The sequence below is a fragment of the Thamnophis sirtalis genome, unplaced genomic scaffold (genome assembly GCF_051295495.1).
Source record: "Thamnophis sirtalis isolate CommonGarterSnake01/CBP01778 unplaced genomic scaffold, rThaSir2_p1.2 scaffold_12, whole genome shotgun sequence".
Classification (NCBI taxonomy): domain Eukaryota; kingdom Metazoa; phylum Chordata; class Lepidosauria; order Squamata; family Natricidae; genus Thamnophis; species Thamnophis sirtalis.
The window spans coordinates 23,675,963-23,689,908 of NW_028261392.1; the positions used below are offsets into that span (position 1 = coordinate 23,675,963).

Genomic DNA, 13,946 nt, shown 5'->3' on the forward strand with positions numbered 1-13,946 from the left:
AGACCAGCTTCCTGGCGTTATGGTTTCATGTGCATACGGGCTGGAAACCAGAAGACAGCTGGCTGACACGTATGCGCACTGGGTAGCTATGTTTCCAGTGCTCCTGCGCATTCTAGTTTCAGCACTTGGTGCTGAAAAGTGTTCGCCAACACTGTCCTATAATGTCCTGCTGTCTCAGTCTCAAGCTGCCGGCCTTGGTCTCTGAATAACTGAAGATGCTAAGCTGGGATGTGGGTCGGGCAGGGCTGAGCTGTGCTGATTGCCCTGGGTTGATGATTCCAAGAGCTGCTGAATGTGATGGCATTTTTCTCCAAATACACAAAACAAAACTGATCCATGCAGATATCTGAGTAATATACTGGAAGGCATCCGTACACAGAATCTCAGTCTCTCCTCAGCAATGTCTCTCTCTCTCTCTCCGCCTTCAACTGCTGGTTCAAAATCCTTAACATTGTAGCTGGACTAATGTTCCCCACAGGGCAAAAATTCTTTTCCTGAATCTACCGTATTTTTCAGAGTATAAGACGCACTGGAGTATAAGACACACCAAGGTTTTGAATAGGGATTTTTTTTTAAAAAAAAAGTTTTTACACTCTGCAAACCTCCCCAAAACTGCCCGTTTTTTGCAAAAATGGGCCTGTTTTTTTTTTTCCAGAAAAAGGGCATGAATAGCTCTCAGGAGGCTTGTAGAGTGTTCCCGGGGGGGGGGGGGGGGGCGGCAAAAACAAGCAAAAACCGGCTCGTTTTTTGCAAAAATGGCCTCGGGTTTTTTTTTTTTTTTGGTAAAAAAAGGGCATTAGGAAGCTTATAGAGTGCTTCTGGGGGCTGGAGGGGCAAAGTTGAGCAAAAAATGGCCCATTTTTTTGCTCATTTCTGCCCTCCCCAGCCCCCAGGAGCTCTCTGAAAGCTTTCTAGAGGCTCTGCAGGGCCAATTTGGTAAAGGGGTGGGGTTTCAGGAGGCAAAAAAATGCTATATTTAGAGTATAAGATGCACCCAGATTTTTAGCGTTTTTTTGAGGGAAAAAGGTGCATCTTATACTCTGAAAAATACGGTATTTCCTTTTGATACAACAGTGTAATCTAATATAACATAGTATTATATTTATTTATAAGCATATAATTAAAAACTGCAAATAATCTAGAAGACTAACATGTGATTTACACTGTAACTAAGCAACAAGACATACCACATACAAAAACACCCTTAAATAAGGGTGTTCATAGGAATGTCATCACTAAATAAGAGGTCAAAATGCAGGAAAAGTCCATTATTTGATCAGTAAATTACCATTGATACACTAAACCTAACTACTGTGTGAGAACAGTAAAGATGAGACACAGATGGCTCACTATCATTCACTTCCAAAGAGCAAACAACTGCTCCTAATTTTCGTAAGTCTGAAAACAGAATAACAGAAAGAACAAAATGGAAAGTCTTTATCTTGCAACTGGTATTCTGGCTGGACCTTTTGTCCCACCTTTTTCCGTATCAGGCTTAGGATAATATTTATTTAGTTTCCAATTTGATTTATATGCCCACTTCCTCAATTCCAAATACAGGAAGTTGGGCAACAAATAGTTTTGGATTACCATGCTTTCTGCTCTGCTGCAAGGGTGTGCAGTAATGGTAGCCTACTTTCTCTTTATTTCTAGAAGTCCTATGTAAGAAAAAAGGACTTTCATTTGATTATTTTTTCATCATACTAAGATCTAGAGGACAGAAAGCACTCAGATACAAATGACAACAGCACCCTTCTGAAAGGCATTTTCTCAGTTTGGTCCCATTCACTGAAGGAGTCTATGGATTAGAATGCCATCTTGCCCTTAGTTGACAGAGACTGGAGCAATAAATCTATTATGGTAAAGATGAAAGTTACACTACCCTTATTCTTTTTAAAGTAAGTTTTTATTTTATTTTCTTATGTACAAAAATTCCCATTTCAATTCAACAGTGTGCTGTCTCAGTACATCCATTCTGAGATAATCATCATAATTTTCAAAACAATATTCCTTACACTGATATCAATTCTATTAATCTTAATAATAATAACCTTTTTTCACAGTTAAAGTCTAATTAAAAAAATGAATTGGTATTTTAATATAAGGGAAAAAAAATTACCTCCAAGTTTCACCATCGTGCCACACCAAGCAGTCATACACAGGGCCAGGATCATTATATTTTTTCTCAAAAGAGTTTAGCAGTTCCACCCGACTCTGAAGCTCTTCCTTCATTAATTTGTTTTCCTGGAAAATAAAGTGTCTCCTGAAAAAGTATGCTAAAATCGACACTCCCTCTACACAGAGAAAAGAAAATGATACGCTCCTCTCTCATTGCAATAAAAAATATAGCATAGTGTTTATACTGCACCCCGTAACAGTTCAACCATTATGTTAGGCCTGCAGCCATATTCCCTTTTGGATCTTCGGCCTGCCACACTTTCTATTATTTTACTATGCGTTTCTATTATGGGAAAATGGGAGCGGGGATGGTATGAAGTTAAATGCTATGTAGCCAAAATAAAATTCCTTTCTAGAACCCAAGGTCATCCTTTGTCTTTACACCTCTGCACCTGACTGTAACTGGATGGGTGAAACTGCCAGGATGGCAGCATGGACCATGTGATGGACTTGTGGGTGTGGGGGCAAGATCCTGAACTTTCAACTGGGTGGGTAAAACCAGGAAGCTTTCAGATTCAGGTTTTCCCAGATGTGCCAACATGGCTCTTTTAATAAATTGGAACTTTGAGTAATACTTTGCCTTGGACTCTGATTTAATTTTGGATGCTATCTGGAACCCTGACACATTCCTTATCTGCATCAATTGGAATATTCATTTGACTCTCCATCACTGATGCCTAAAACTATCCGCTCATTAACAGCAAGTTTACATACAGTTAGAAGTCTGTAATAGTCATGAAAACATGTAATGTTTTATAGCTACTGGACCCAGTTATATACAATATTTATTGCTATGTCACATATACGATGTGCGCAAGCTGAAGCTACCTTTGACTAAACTTCTCTTTTTTATGGTTATTAAGGAAACATTGAATCAGATATTTTATTTACTCTGATATAAGTAACTCACATTTGAAGTATTTTCTTTCAATATTTTCCTGTATATTAACTGGGATAATTACAGGTAGTCCTCGACTTACAACAGTTCATTTAGTGACCATTCAAAGTTACAATGGCAGTGAAAAAAGTGACTTATGCAAAATTCACTTTTACCCCATTTTATATTTGTTATGTTTCACTTAACAACAGAAATGTTGGGTTCCATTGTGGTCTTAACTCAAGGACTACCCGTTCTTTCAGCTGCATTGCAATTATTACATTCATATTTATTTATTTCCCCTTTACAGGGCTTATAGGCTGCTCTAATCAATCAAATCTGAATGGTACTGTATAAAACTCCCTAAATCCATTGTTTGGATTAAACAACAGGTAAACAATTAAGATTAAAATTAAATGTAACTTGTAAAACAATCATAAAAATGGGTAATAACGTTCCAGACTAAAACAAAACTGATTTGTCATCTGGAAAGATAACCCCAGTAGTGTTGGCTCCAGGGCTCGATGAAATAACAAATTTTTCACAGACTTTTTAAAGGCCAGAAGGGAGGAGACAAATTAAGTAGTGATATTTAATTTTGTCCCTTCTTCTCACCTGTATATTTTATTTTGGGTGATGTTACTTTAAATTACAACCCTGGGGGAATGGACTGTATTTCTTTATTAATCTGTAAGTAATCCTAGAAGCTTTTTTTCAATTGTAAAAAAAGATATATAAATGCTTTGAATATTTTTTTAAAAATATTACCCTACAGGTATTGAAAGCCCTTTGAATTTGAGCCTAATTACAGCCTGGGCTTTTTCAGAATAATTTCTGTAATTATAATGAGACTAGAGAAAACAAATTAAACTTAAATATTTTATGTGCCTACAATCTGAAGCAATTAAAACTCCAACTGAGTCATCTGGGTGCTCACTTTGCTCATGATACAAGACAATTGCAAATATTTAATGGCATTGAGAAAGTTATCCTGAATATCCCTTCAAACTAAAATATTAGCAGCTCATTTTAGTAAATAATTTTAAAGTGTAAGTAATTTAAGGAAGCATTCATAACAGGAAACCAGCCTTGTCATTTGTAATTATGTTATGCATTTGTAATCTTCCATACGTGGGTCTTACTAGTACTTAGTGACTATTATAACCATTTAAACAGCTTTAAGCTTTTTCTTCTAAAATAGATACTAATATACAAACCTGTGATGAAGGGAGTTGAGCAGCTTCAAATTCTTCTTGTTTTCTACAGGCTTCTGCTAGTGCTAATCTGTGGACAGGATCCCATAGTTTTTCCTTGCGTTCTTTCTGAAATAAATAGCAATTTATTTTTTTTTAAATATCAAAACTTGGTAATTTTTTACTACAATAAATTCAATATCTTACCTCAGTTTTAAACTTTGAAATGAACTAATTGTCTCAATCTTGCTTTTTATATGCTTTTTATATTTTCAATATTACAACACTTTATCAATACAGACAAGTAGAAATAAACTCCCAGAATGCTTAAAATGCTGCTGCATGAATAGTGCTAAAAAGAAATTTCAGTATTTTCTCTTAATTCAAAGGTAAAAGTACACTCAAAAACATCAAACAACAGATATTAGTACAAGCACTCCTTGCTTAAAGAACATTTGCTATAACAAGGCTACAGGGCACTGCACACCAGAACAACTAGACACAAGGAGAGTTTTCCCCCCATGCCATCAGTCTGCTAAACAATTAATTCCCACAATACTGTTGAAATATCTAAAAAGGCAGTATTACCATCATTATTCCCTCACCTTCCCTATTACCTATCACCTTATCTTCTTATGACTATAACTTTGTTGCTTGTATCTTACAATTTAAATCATCCAAGTATAATTTATGTTGATTGCTTATTTTGTATCCATTACTATCACTGTGTTGTATCTAATGTTTTATGATGAATGTATTTTTACGACGACTATGATAATGATTTATCACTATTGTTGTATGTACACTGAGAGCTTATGCACTGGAGACAAATTCCTTGTGTGTCTAATTACCAATAAAGAATTGTAATTCTAATTCATTCAGAAACCATTGAAATTCTGAACATCTGTGCCCAAAGTTATGGCCATTGCAGTGCCCTCAGTCATGATTGTAATCTGGGCACTTGGAAACCCATTTGCACTTGCCAAGTGCCCCATGATCATGTGATTATCATTTGCAATTTTAAGAAGAGAAAGGGAAGATCGCAAGAACTCCTGCTCGCCAGGGGCCTTGCTGAAAAAGGTCTGTCCTGAAATCCAAGCAGGATTTTGGCATTTGCAGAAACTCACAACAACCTAAATGCATTTCTTTCTTTCTTGTGGTTCAAAATGACTTCAAATGTAATTGAAGTTAGGATAAAGAATATAAAATAATACCTGCATTCTCTCTTTAAGAACTTTAGGATAGAATTCATAACCATTTTTTAAGCCAATGTGATATTTTCCTGAAGGATTTATCCAGTTGTCTGGAATCTAAAAAAGGAAAGAAAAGAGAAACATAAATTACATTTGGTTCATACACTTCAAACAATTACTGAACTATTTATAATAAGAACTACCCTGTTCCTCTGAAAATGAGACCTCCCTGGATAATAAGCCTAATCGGGCTTTTGAGCCCATGTGCTAAAATAAGCCCTCCCCCAAAATTTTGCAACACTGCAGCAGCCATGAGGTGACCACGCTCACTGCCTCCTGCACCCCAAAAATAACAAGACCTCCCCAAAAATACAGCCAAACACTTTTTTTTTGTGGGGGGGGGGAGGTGGTCAAAAGAAAATAAGACCCTGTCTTATTTTTGGGAAAACACAATATTAATGTTAGATGTAATTGATTTCAATGAATATATACTCATAAGTTCAACATTTGTTTGTTCACCCTTTGAAGGCATAAATTACAGAAATACATGGCACTAAGTTTTCAGTTTTTATACAAAGTAATATTTGAATAGTTTGCCTCTTTTTAGTATGTTCTGCTTGTAAACAACTGCACTATTATGTAAACTCCTCACATAAAAGCTCTACAATATCAAATCTGTGGTCAAATGGGTGGAAAAGAAAAAATGTAACATATGGAAGATAAGAACCGCACTATGCATTTTTTATTTTAGTTGGACTCATAACAAAATGTTCCTCTTGGAATGTAGCCTGTTTACATGTAGTGCTCCTCACCTTGACCTTCTCCCCACTTGGGGTGGTTGGGCCCTCTTTGAGTAGGGCCTCGCCTTCCTCCATTTAGCCAAGGTGTTCTATCTACCCCACAAACTATCGTTCTTGATGGGAGGCTCACAGTGCACTGTAAAATAATCCTTTCCCATCTTTAGGTATCTTTTAGGTTGGAGTTGGAGAAAGGTTAGTGACTATTGGCTAAAGCCTGTAGCCACAAAGTTTGTAAGTAGAGGACTGTCTGTATGCACTATATCTCTAAGTGTTGTATCTAATGTTTTATGATGATTGTATTTTTACAATGACTATGATAATGATATGCATTTTCTTTGAGATCTTGCAGTGAGGTGCTATGAATGCACCCTCATAGGTTCCAAAGCACTGTTTTGTCCCCAGATTCAAAGCATTGCATAGCCGATTGCAAATAAACATAAGGCTATAAAACATCAGATGATTGTAAATATATTACCATCAAACATATATTTAACAGACAAATATTTATGGTAAATTCTTTAAAAAAATCCTTTGCTTTTAGACATTATGACTTAAGTCAGTGGTCGGCAAACTTAAACACACAAAGAATCATTTGGACCTGTTTCCCACAGAAAAGAAAACACCAGGAGCCACAAAAGTCCTAACCGGAAGACCCCTGTTCAATTTTGGAGTTGACCGGAAGTTCAGTTCCCCCATCATAGAGTCTCCTCCTAGCGTGGCGTTTTTTCCCCCTCTATCTGTCATAACCGAAAGCCCTATCAATTGTGGAGACAACTCAAAAACCCTCCCCTTGCCATAGAGTCTTCTCATGGAGCACTGTGCTTCTCCCCCCCCTCCCCACTGGAAGCTCCTCTCAAAATTGTGGCGCCGACCGGTGATGGAGCTGCAGCAGAGGGAGGAAAGAGCCACATGCAGCTCCAGAGCCGCAGTTTGTTGACCCCTGACTTAAGTAAAGGTAAATATGAATGCAAATATATTTTTAAATCGGCTCAAGGTAATTTCTCATAACAAGTCATCCTAATGCATATACAGCTGGACAATATCTTAAGTTTGGTTTCAAAATAGGGCATCACAATTTAATGCCAAATTCTGTTACCTTTAGAATTCTTCCTGAAAGACCAGTAATTTCTCCATTTTTTGCTTCTGTAACAGTTGAAGTATTTACATCCCCACTGCCCGTTGTATCAATTATGTCAACTATCTTGGGTTTTCCGTCAGTTGTGATCTAAAGGCAATAAATAAAAGCACATATGATACATGAATATTCTGTTTTATAACTACTGCTACATGGATTGGAATAATGCTATCGGTCTGTTACAGCAGACACCACCTAAATTTATTTCAATAAATGTAATTCAGCCTTTTCTAAAGCCAAGTTGATTCACAACATAAACAAAATCCATAAAGTTCAAATTAACAGCACATGTTAAAACAGCAAGATAAGCAAATATTCAGTAGAAACAAAGCTCACAATTCAGTGAGAATTATATTTAATTGGCCTATGTCAATTCATCAGAGTATGAAGAATTTTGAAAAAGGTGGGGTTTTTTTCAGACAAGGTTCTTGCTTAATGAACCACATAGTCCTTGCTTAATGATGGCAATCAGGATGGCCTGAATTGCTGTTGCTAAGCAATGCTGTCATGTGACATTGCACTTTACAATAATGTCAATAAGCAATAGCAATTTTGGTCCAAATGGCCACCATAATCTGAGGACAACCTGCATTTAATTTATTTCCTGCCCAAACCTTTCTGGAAAAGGTCTTCATTAATTCACAGACCATTGTGGGATTACAAGACTCTTACAACAGAGAATTCCAAAATTTTGGTACAACTATTAAGACAACCTTCTCCGGTCATGGCAATGTAAGCCATTTAAAACAAATTGTTCTTATAAGAGCCATGCATTTTAGAGAGTTTGAAACATAAACGTAATAATCAAAGATAATACTTGGTACAGTAGAGCTTATACATAAGCCTCCTATAAAGAGTAGGAGGAATAGGAATTCAAATTATGCAAGAGGAAGCAGATAAACTGGATACTGTCACAAAGGAGACAGTATGGAAAATCAACAGGAAGGATATGACAAAGCAGAGACAGATCTTTATTGGCCAGGATAAAACAATGATGCAAAATTCATTTGAAAAGCAGCTTTAACATCAAAGCAAAATACCGTAGCAATTGTCTTAACTCAAAATTAAATAACATAATTGCTTTCCTATCAAGCTTAATACAATCAATTATTTAACTTTTGTTTTTATTACAGCAATCTGCATGCTGCCTACCATTGGACTCTAATCAGCTTAACAGATCTCATGTGTAACAAGAGGCAGAGTAAGACAAAAGCAGAGCTAACCAAACTCAAGCCTTAAGTAATGGACTAGATCTGTGATGGCGAACCTATGGCACATGTGCTAGAGGTGGCACACAGAGCCCTCTCTGTGGGCACGTGCACCGTCGCAAGCTGCACTTCCGGGTTCCGTCAAGTACTTTAATACAGTTGCTCATGTTGTGGTGACCCCCAACCATAAAATTATTTTCGTTGCTACTCTATAACTGTACTTTTGCTGCTGTTATGAATTGTAATGTAAATTATCTGATATGCAGGATGCATTTTTGTTGTAAACTGAACATAATTAAAGCACAGTGATTAATCACAAAAACTATATGTAATTATATTTTGGTTATTACCTTTAAAGCCCTACATGGCTTAGGGCCAGCGTACCTGCGAGACCGCCTACTGCCACATACCTCCCAGCGGCCGGTAAGATCCCACAGATTGGGCCTCCTTCAGATGCCATCAGCCAGACAATGTCGGCTGGCGGGTCCCCGGAGGAGAGCCTTCTCTGTGGCTGCTCCGACTCTTTGGAATGAGCTACCCCCAGAGATCCGGACCCTACCCACTTTCATGGCCTTCAGGAAAGCTGTTAAAACCTGGCTATTCCGGCAGGCCTGGGGCTGTTGACCTCTTTGTTGAGGTCCAGCCCTGATTAGAATGAATGCATGTGTTGTGATTTTAAACTGTCTTTTCCTTATTTTTTCTTTCTCTTCTTTCTTTTTTGTAAGCCGCCCGGAGTCCTTCGGGATTGGGCGGCATATAAATTTTAATAATAAATAAATAAATAAATATTGTGAAATATTTATTTCTAATTACAAATAAATGAAATTTTGTCTTGAAGCATGATGTAGCTTTGATTTATCTTGCCTAAGTGTTAAGAGTTTACTTTACTTCTACTCCCCTCTTCTTTGGGGCAGCCCCTCAGATATTGAAAGACTGATCATCTCTTTCCTCATTAATGTTATTTTGAATTACATGATTTACCTGAATTTGAACAAGAGCAACCAAAGGGCAATTTAAAGAGTCTATAACCATAACTTTTTAAACCTGTTAACCATATCTAAGCCTTTCATAAATCTCAATTTAAAACTATACTGCTGCATGTCTTGATTTGACAAGAGCAAGGTAACATGCTCATAGAAATCCTTCAACTTTCTGCTAATTATAAATTGAAGCATTCCCATATAATTAAATTGCAATTAATTAATCACTGTTAAATGTGTCAAGCACAGTAAACACAATTATATTTACAGAATATTGCACAATCGTTGGCATGGCAGAACTAGTTTGGGCTTTTTCCCCCTCCCACCTATGAAGAATTAATTACAGTATGTAAAACATTTAATAATATACCTCTTTGTTTTTTTCCTGAAATTTAATATCCTTCAGTTTTCACAATCCCATTTGCAACATCAGACAGTTTTAAGAGGATCACATTTTTCTTAATTATATTTTGTACAGGTGACACTTCATTCAATAACATAGTATTTTATGTATAACCGAGAGTTCAGCATCATAACTTATAGTAACAATCTTGCTAATTTATAAAGATGACTGCAACACTTTCAATGATACTTCACCTTCAACCCCATTTCTCTTTACTTCAATATAATGCATATAACATCCACTGATAACATGTGAAGGAAACTCAAACTACAAACATTAAGGCTGAAAGTTTCTTCACATTTGTTAACTTGAACAAAGCCCCTCTTTGAAATACCAAAGCACCCTCAGTTTTTGCCAAAGATTTGTACAGGTGTTTATGTACAAAGAAAACTTCCACTGGGACCATTAGTGAAATGAGTATGTGGGAATACATATAAGCCTTACAAAGATGTAACTATTTTAACATTTAAGAGATGTGTGAAATTAGGGCTTTCCTTTCAAATGCCGTGTATAATTTTAAAAAAAAAACATTTTAAGGCATTACTGAATTCTTATAATGTATTGTATATTTAATAAAAAAAAACACATATTATTAGGATTGTAAGGGGAAAAAAGTTTGTATCCTATGTGTCATCATTGGTGCTCAGATGGGAGACTACTAAGGAATCCTACCATTACATAGTAAAGTAGGAAGGCTGGAAAAAAAACTTCAGTAGACAGTAACAAATTACTTCCAATGTTGTCAAAAATTACATGGATATATGCCTATGGAGATTGACAGTTTCTTAAATTCCAACTGAATGATGGGGGAATGGAAGGATTTATATTTTTTGCAGTCATCTCTCCCAAAATTGAGTTACAGCTGAAGCTTCTTGGATGAGAAGTGAAATAGTTTCAAGGGGGAAAAAAAACCCCAAGAAACTCCAGTTGCCTTTTGGAAAACCATCTTTGGGAATACAGGTAGTCAATTTACAATCACAATGGAGCCCAAAATTTTATGTTGCTAAGTGAGACATTTATTAAGTGAGTTTTGCCACATTTTTATAACTCTTAGCACAATTGTTAAATGAATCAGTGCAGTTAAGTTAGTAAAACGGTTGTAAAGTGAATCTGGCTTCCCCATTGACTTTGCTTGTCAGAAGGATGTAAAAGGGGATCATGTGACCCTGGGAAACTGCAACCGTCATAAATATGAACCACTTGTCAAGCCTCTGAATGTAAATCATGTGACCATGCTGCAACAGTCATAAGTGTGAAAAAGGGTCCCTTTTTTCAATGCCATTGTAACTTTGAAGGGTCAATAAACAAATTGTTGTAAGTCGAGGACTACCTGCATATGGATATACAGTTAACCATCTGACTTTAAGCTATTTTGAGATAATTTTCTTTACCTTTTTCAAAGCTATCATACACTGAGAATCTAAGTTTACTTATTTGCCATCTTGCCTTTTACTTTAATTTCTTATGGATAAATTTTGAAGAAGTCTTTAGAAGCCATAAATAATAACAACAATAGCAACAGCAACAATAGTAAGAGCCGCCTATGCAAAGAAGCTGAAGAAACAGTAGAACACCTGATAAGCTGCTGCAAGAAGATTGCACAAACTGAAAACCAGCAGCAGCATGACAAAGTAGCAATAATGGTGCATTGGAAGATCTGCAAGAAATATCATTTGCCTGTAAGCAAGAACTGGTGGGGCCATAAAATAGAGAAAGTCATAGAAAATGAAGACGTTAAATTGCTCTGGGACTTCAGAATCCAGACAGACAGGCACCTGCCACATAACACCCTGGACTTAACAGCTGTGGATAAGAAAGACAAAAAAGTCTGGATAGTGAATGTGGCAGTGCCTGGAGACAGCAGAATAGAAGAGGAAGAACTGGAGATGATAACAAAATACAAATGCCTACAAATAGAAACAGAATGACTATGGCAAAGGCAAGCAAGGGTAGTACCAATAGTAATAAGCGCCTTGGGTGCAGTCCCAAAACAACTGGAGCACCACTTTAACACCATAGGCATTGACAAATCTGCCATCAGACAATTACAGAAGGTGGCTTTACTTGGAACTGCTTCCATCCTGCGACGATGTGTGTAACACCATCAAACATCCAGATTTGCCTATCCCAGGTACTTGGAATGGACTGGATAGGTAGACAAAAATGCCAAACCCAGACTGAACATCTGGCTGGCTGACTGTGCAATTAAAAGCAACAATAATAATATCCCCATTCTAAAGTTACCTGACCCCAAATCCCAAGAAGTGAAAAAAGACGATATGAATTAGGTTGTATCTCTCCTATCCCAATAAGCAGTTCTCTTTCTCCTTGAGCCTCTCCAAAGGAAGCAGTCTCTTAATCCCCGAGGACACACTTTTACACCAAGAAAGCCACTCAACTTTCATTGTATCTTCTCCATTCCTATTATCTAACTTTTCCATCCACTGAACTATACAAAGCCTGGTACCGTGGCGATTTGACAACTAAAGAGCAACAGCAGGAGGAAACGCTGTGAAAAACAAATCTCTCTTAACACTATTATTCAATCCAAAGTATGAAGTACTGGAAGTCCTTGATTTACAACAGTTCACTTAGTGACCATTTCAAGTTACAACGGCACTGGAAAAAGTGATTTATAACCATTTGTTACCATTGCAGCATCCCCATAGACAAGTGCTTTACATTCGGATGCTTGACAACCGACTCACATTTATGACGGTTGCAGCATCACGTGACCCCCTTTTGCAGACTTCCAACAAGCAACGTCCACAGGGAAGCCGGATTCACTTAACAACCTTGTCACTAATCTTAACAACTGCAATGATTCACCTAACAAAGAAGACAAGAAAAGCAGGGCAAAACTCACTGAACCAATGTCTCCCTTAGCCACAGGTGCACCCGTGTTTGCAAATAAGTGAATAAACTTCTTTGCTGCTTTAAAGTTGCTGTCTCAGGTAGTTCCACATGCGAACATGCACCGTTTGTAACTGAAGCAACCTGGAATTAAGGAGAAACTGCCTAAAAGCGAGGGCAATCAACCAGTGGAACAGCTTGCCTTCAGAAGTCATGCATGCTTCATTACTGGAGACCTCTTTAAAGAGAGACCGGACAGCCACTTGTCTGAAACAGTAAGTATAGGTTCCCCTGCTTGAGCAGGGAGCTGGACTAGAAGACCTCCAAGATCCCTTCCAGCTCTATTCCTATTCCTAAATTTTGGGCTCCATTGTGGTCGTAAGTTGAGGACTACCTGTAGCGGGAAGAAGCGACACAAAGAGAAAATAATAATAATAATAATACAATTAAAGGTTAGGGAGACCTCCGTTGGCATCTCACCTGCATGCCCGGAGCGCCGGGGTCCACACCCGTGTCTAAGACGGCCAAGAGAACACCCCGTCCATCATACTCCGGGTACCGGGAAAGGAAGGAGGTCGCTCCGGTTTCCTTCTTGGGCAGAAGCCCTTGAAAGGGGAACTGCTCGTCTCCAGCCGACGCCGCCATGTTGAAAACAAGAGGAGAGGGAAGGAAAGATTAAAAGAGACGCCAGACACGCAACCGACACGGAAAGACAAGAAGGGGCCGCGCAGCCCGAGGTGACGCAACGGCTCTCTTGGGAAGAAACGCTCCCGAAGGAAGAAAGGGAGGAAAAGGGCGCAGACTTCTTTTTCCTCCGAACGCATGCGCCGCCGTTCTAGCCAATAGCAACCATAAGCACAGCCCGGCAAGGATGCCACGTCACGAGCACTCTCAGCCTGCGAGGGAGATTTGATCGTTCCTTGGCTTGGCTGAGCGAGAGTTGGAGCCGCCTCTCAAATTACAGCGCGGCTCGCTCTTGAGGTGTGGACCAATGAGAAAGGGGAAGGCTTTCTTAAAGGGGCAGCAGGTTGATTAATAGCCTGCTTTGAGCTCTCTTCCGCCTCTCCTTCCCGCCTTTCCTACTTTCGCGGCTTCCAGTCTCGCCTGTAGTAGACTCACCGCCCTC

General features: G+C 38.1%; 1 protein-coding gene across 3 annotated transcripts in view; it reads right to left on the reverse strand.

Moving 5' to 3' along the window:
* Window positions 1-13,626, reverse strand: part of TPP2 (tripeptidyl peptidase 2) — a 51,528-nt gene extending 37,902 nt beyond the window's left edge. For 2 of the 3 annotated variants that reach the window (XM_087726504.1, XM_087726503.1), the window contains exons 1-5: window positions 13,301-13,621; window positions 7,338-7,466; window positions 5,463-5,558; window positions 4,273-4,377; window positions 2,120-2,244 (exon numbers count right to left, since the gene is read on the reverse strand). In XM_087726504.1, the coding sequence (XP_087582630.1) occupies window positions 2,120-2,244; window positions 4,273-4,377; window positions 5,463-5,558; window positions 7,338-7,466; window positions 13,301-13,465 (620 nt within the window). In that variant the 5' untranslated portion in view covers window positions 13,466-13,621. Of the gene's footprint in view, window positions 1-2,119; window positions 2,245-4,272; window positions 4,378-5,462; window positions 5,559-7,337; window positions 7,467-13,300 lie in introns of all 3 variants that reach the window. The other variant, XM_087726505.1, reaches the window with a different exon arrangement.
* Between the last annotated feature and the right edge of the window lie 320 nt (window positions 13,627-13,946).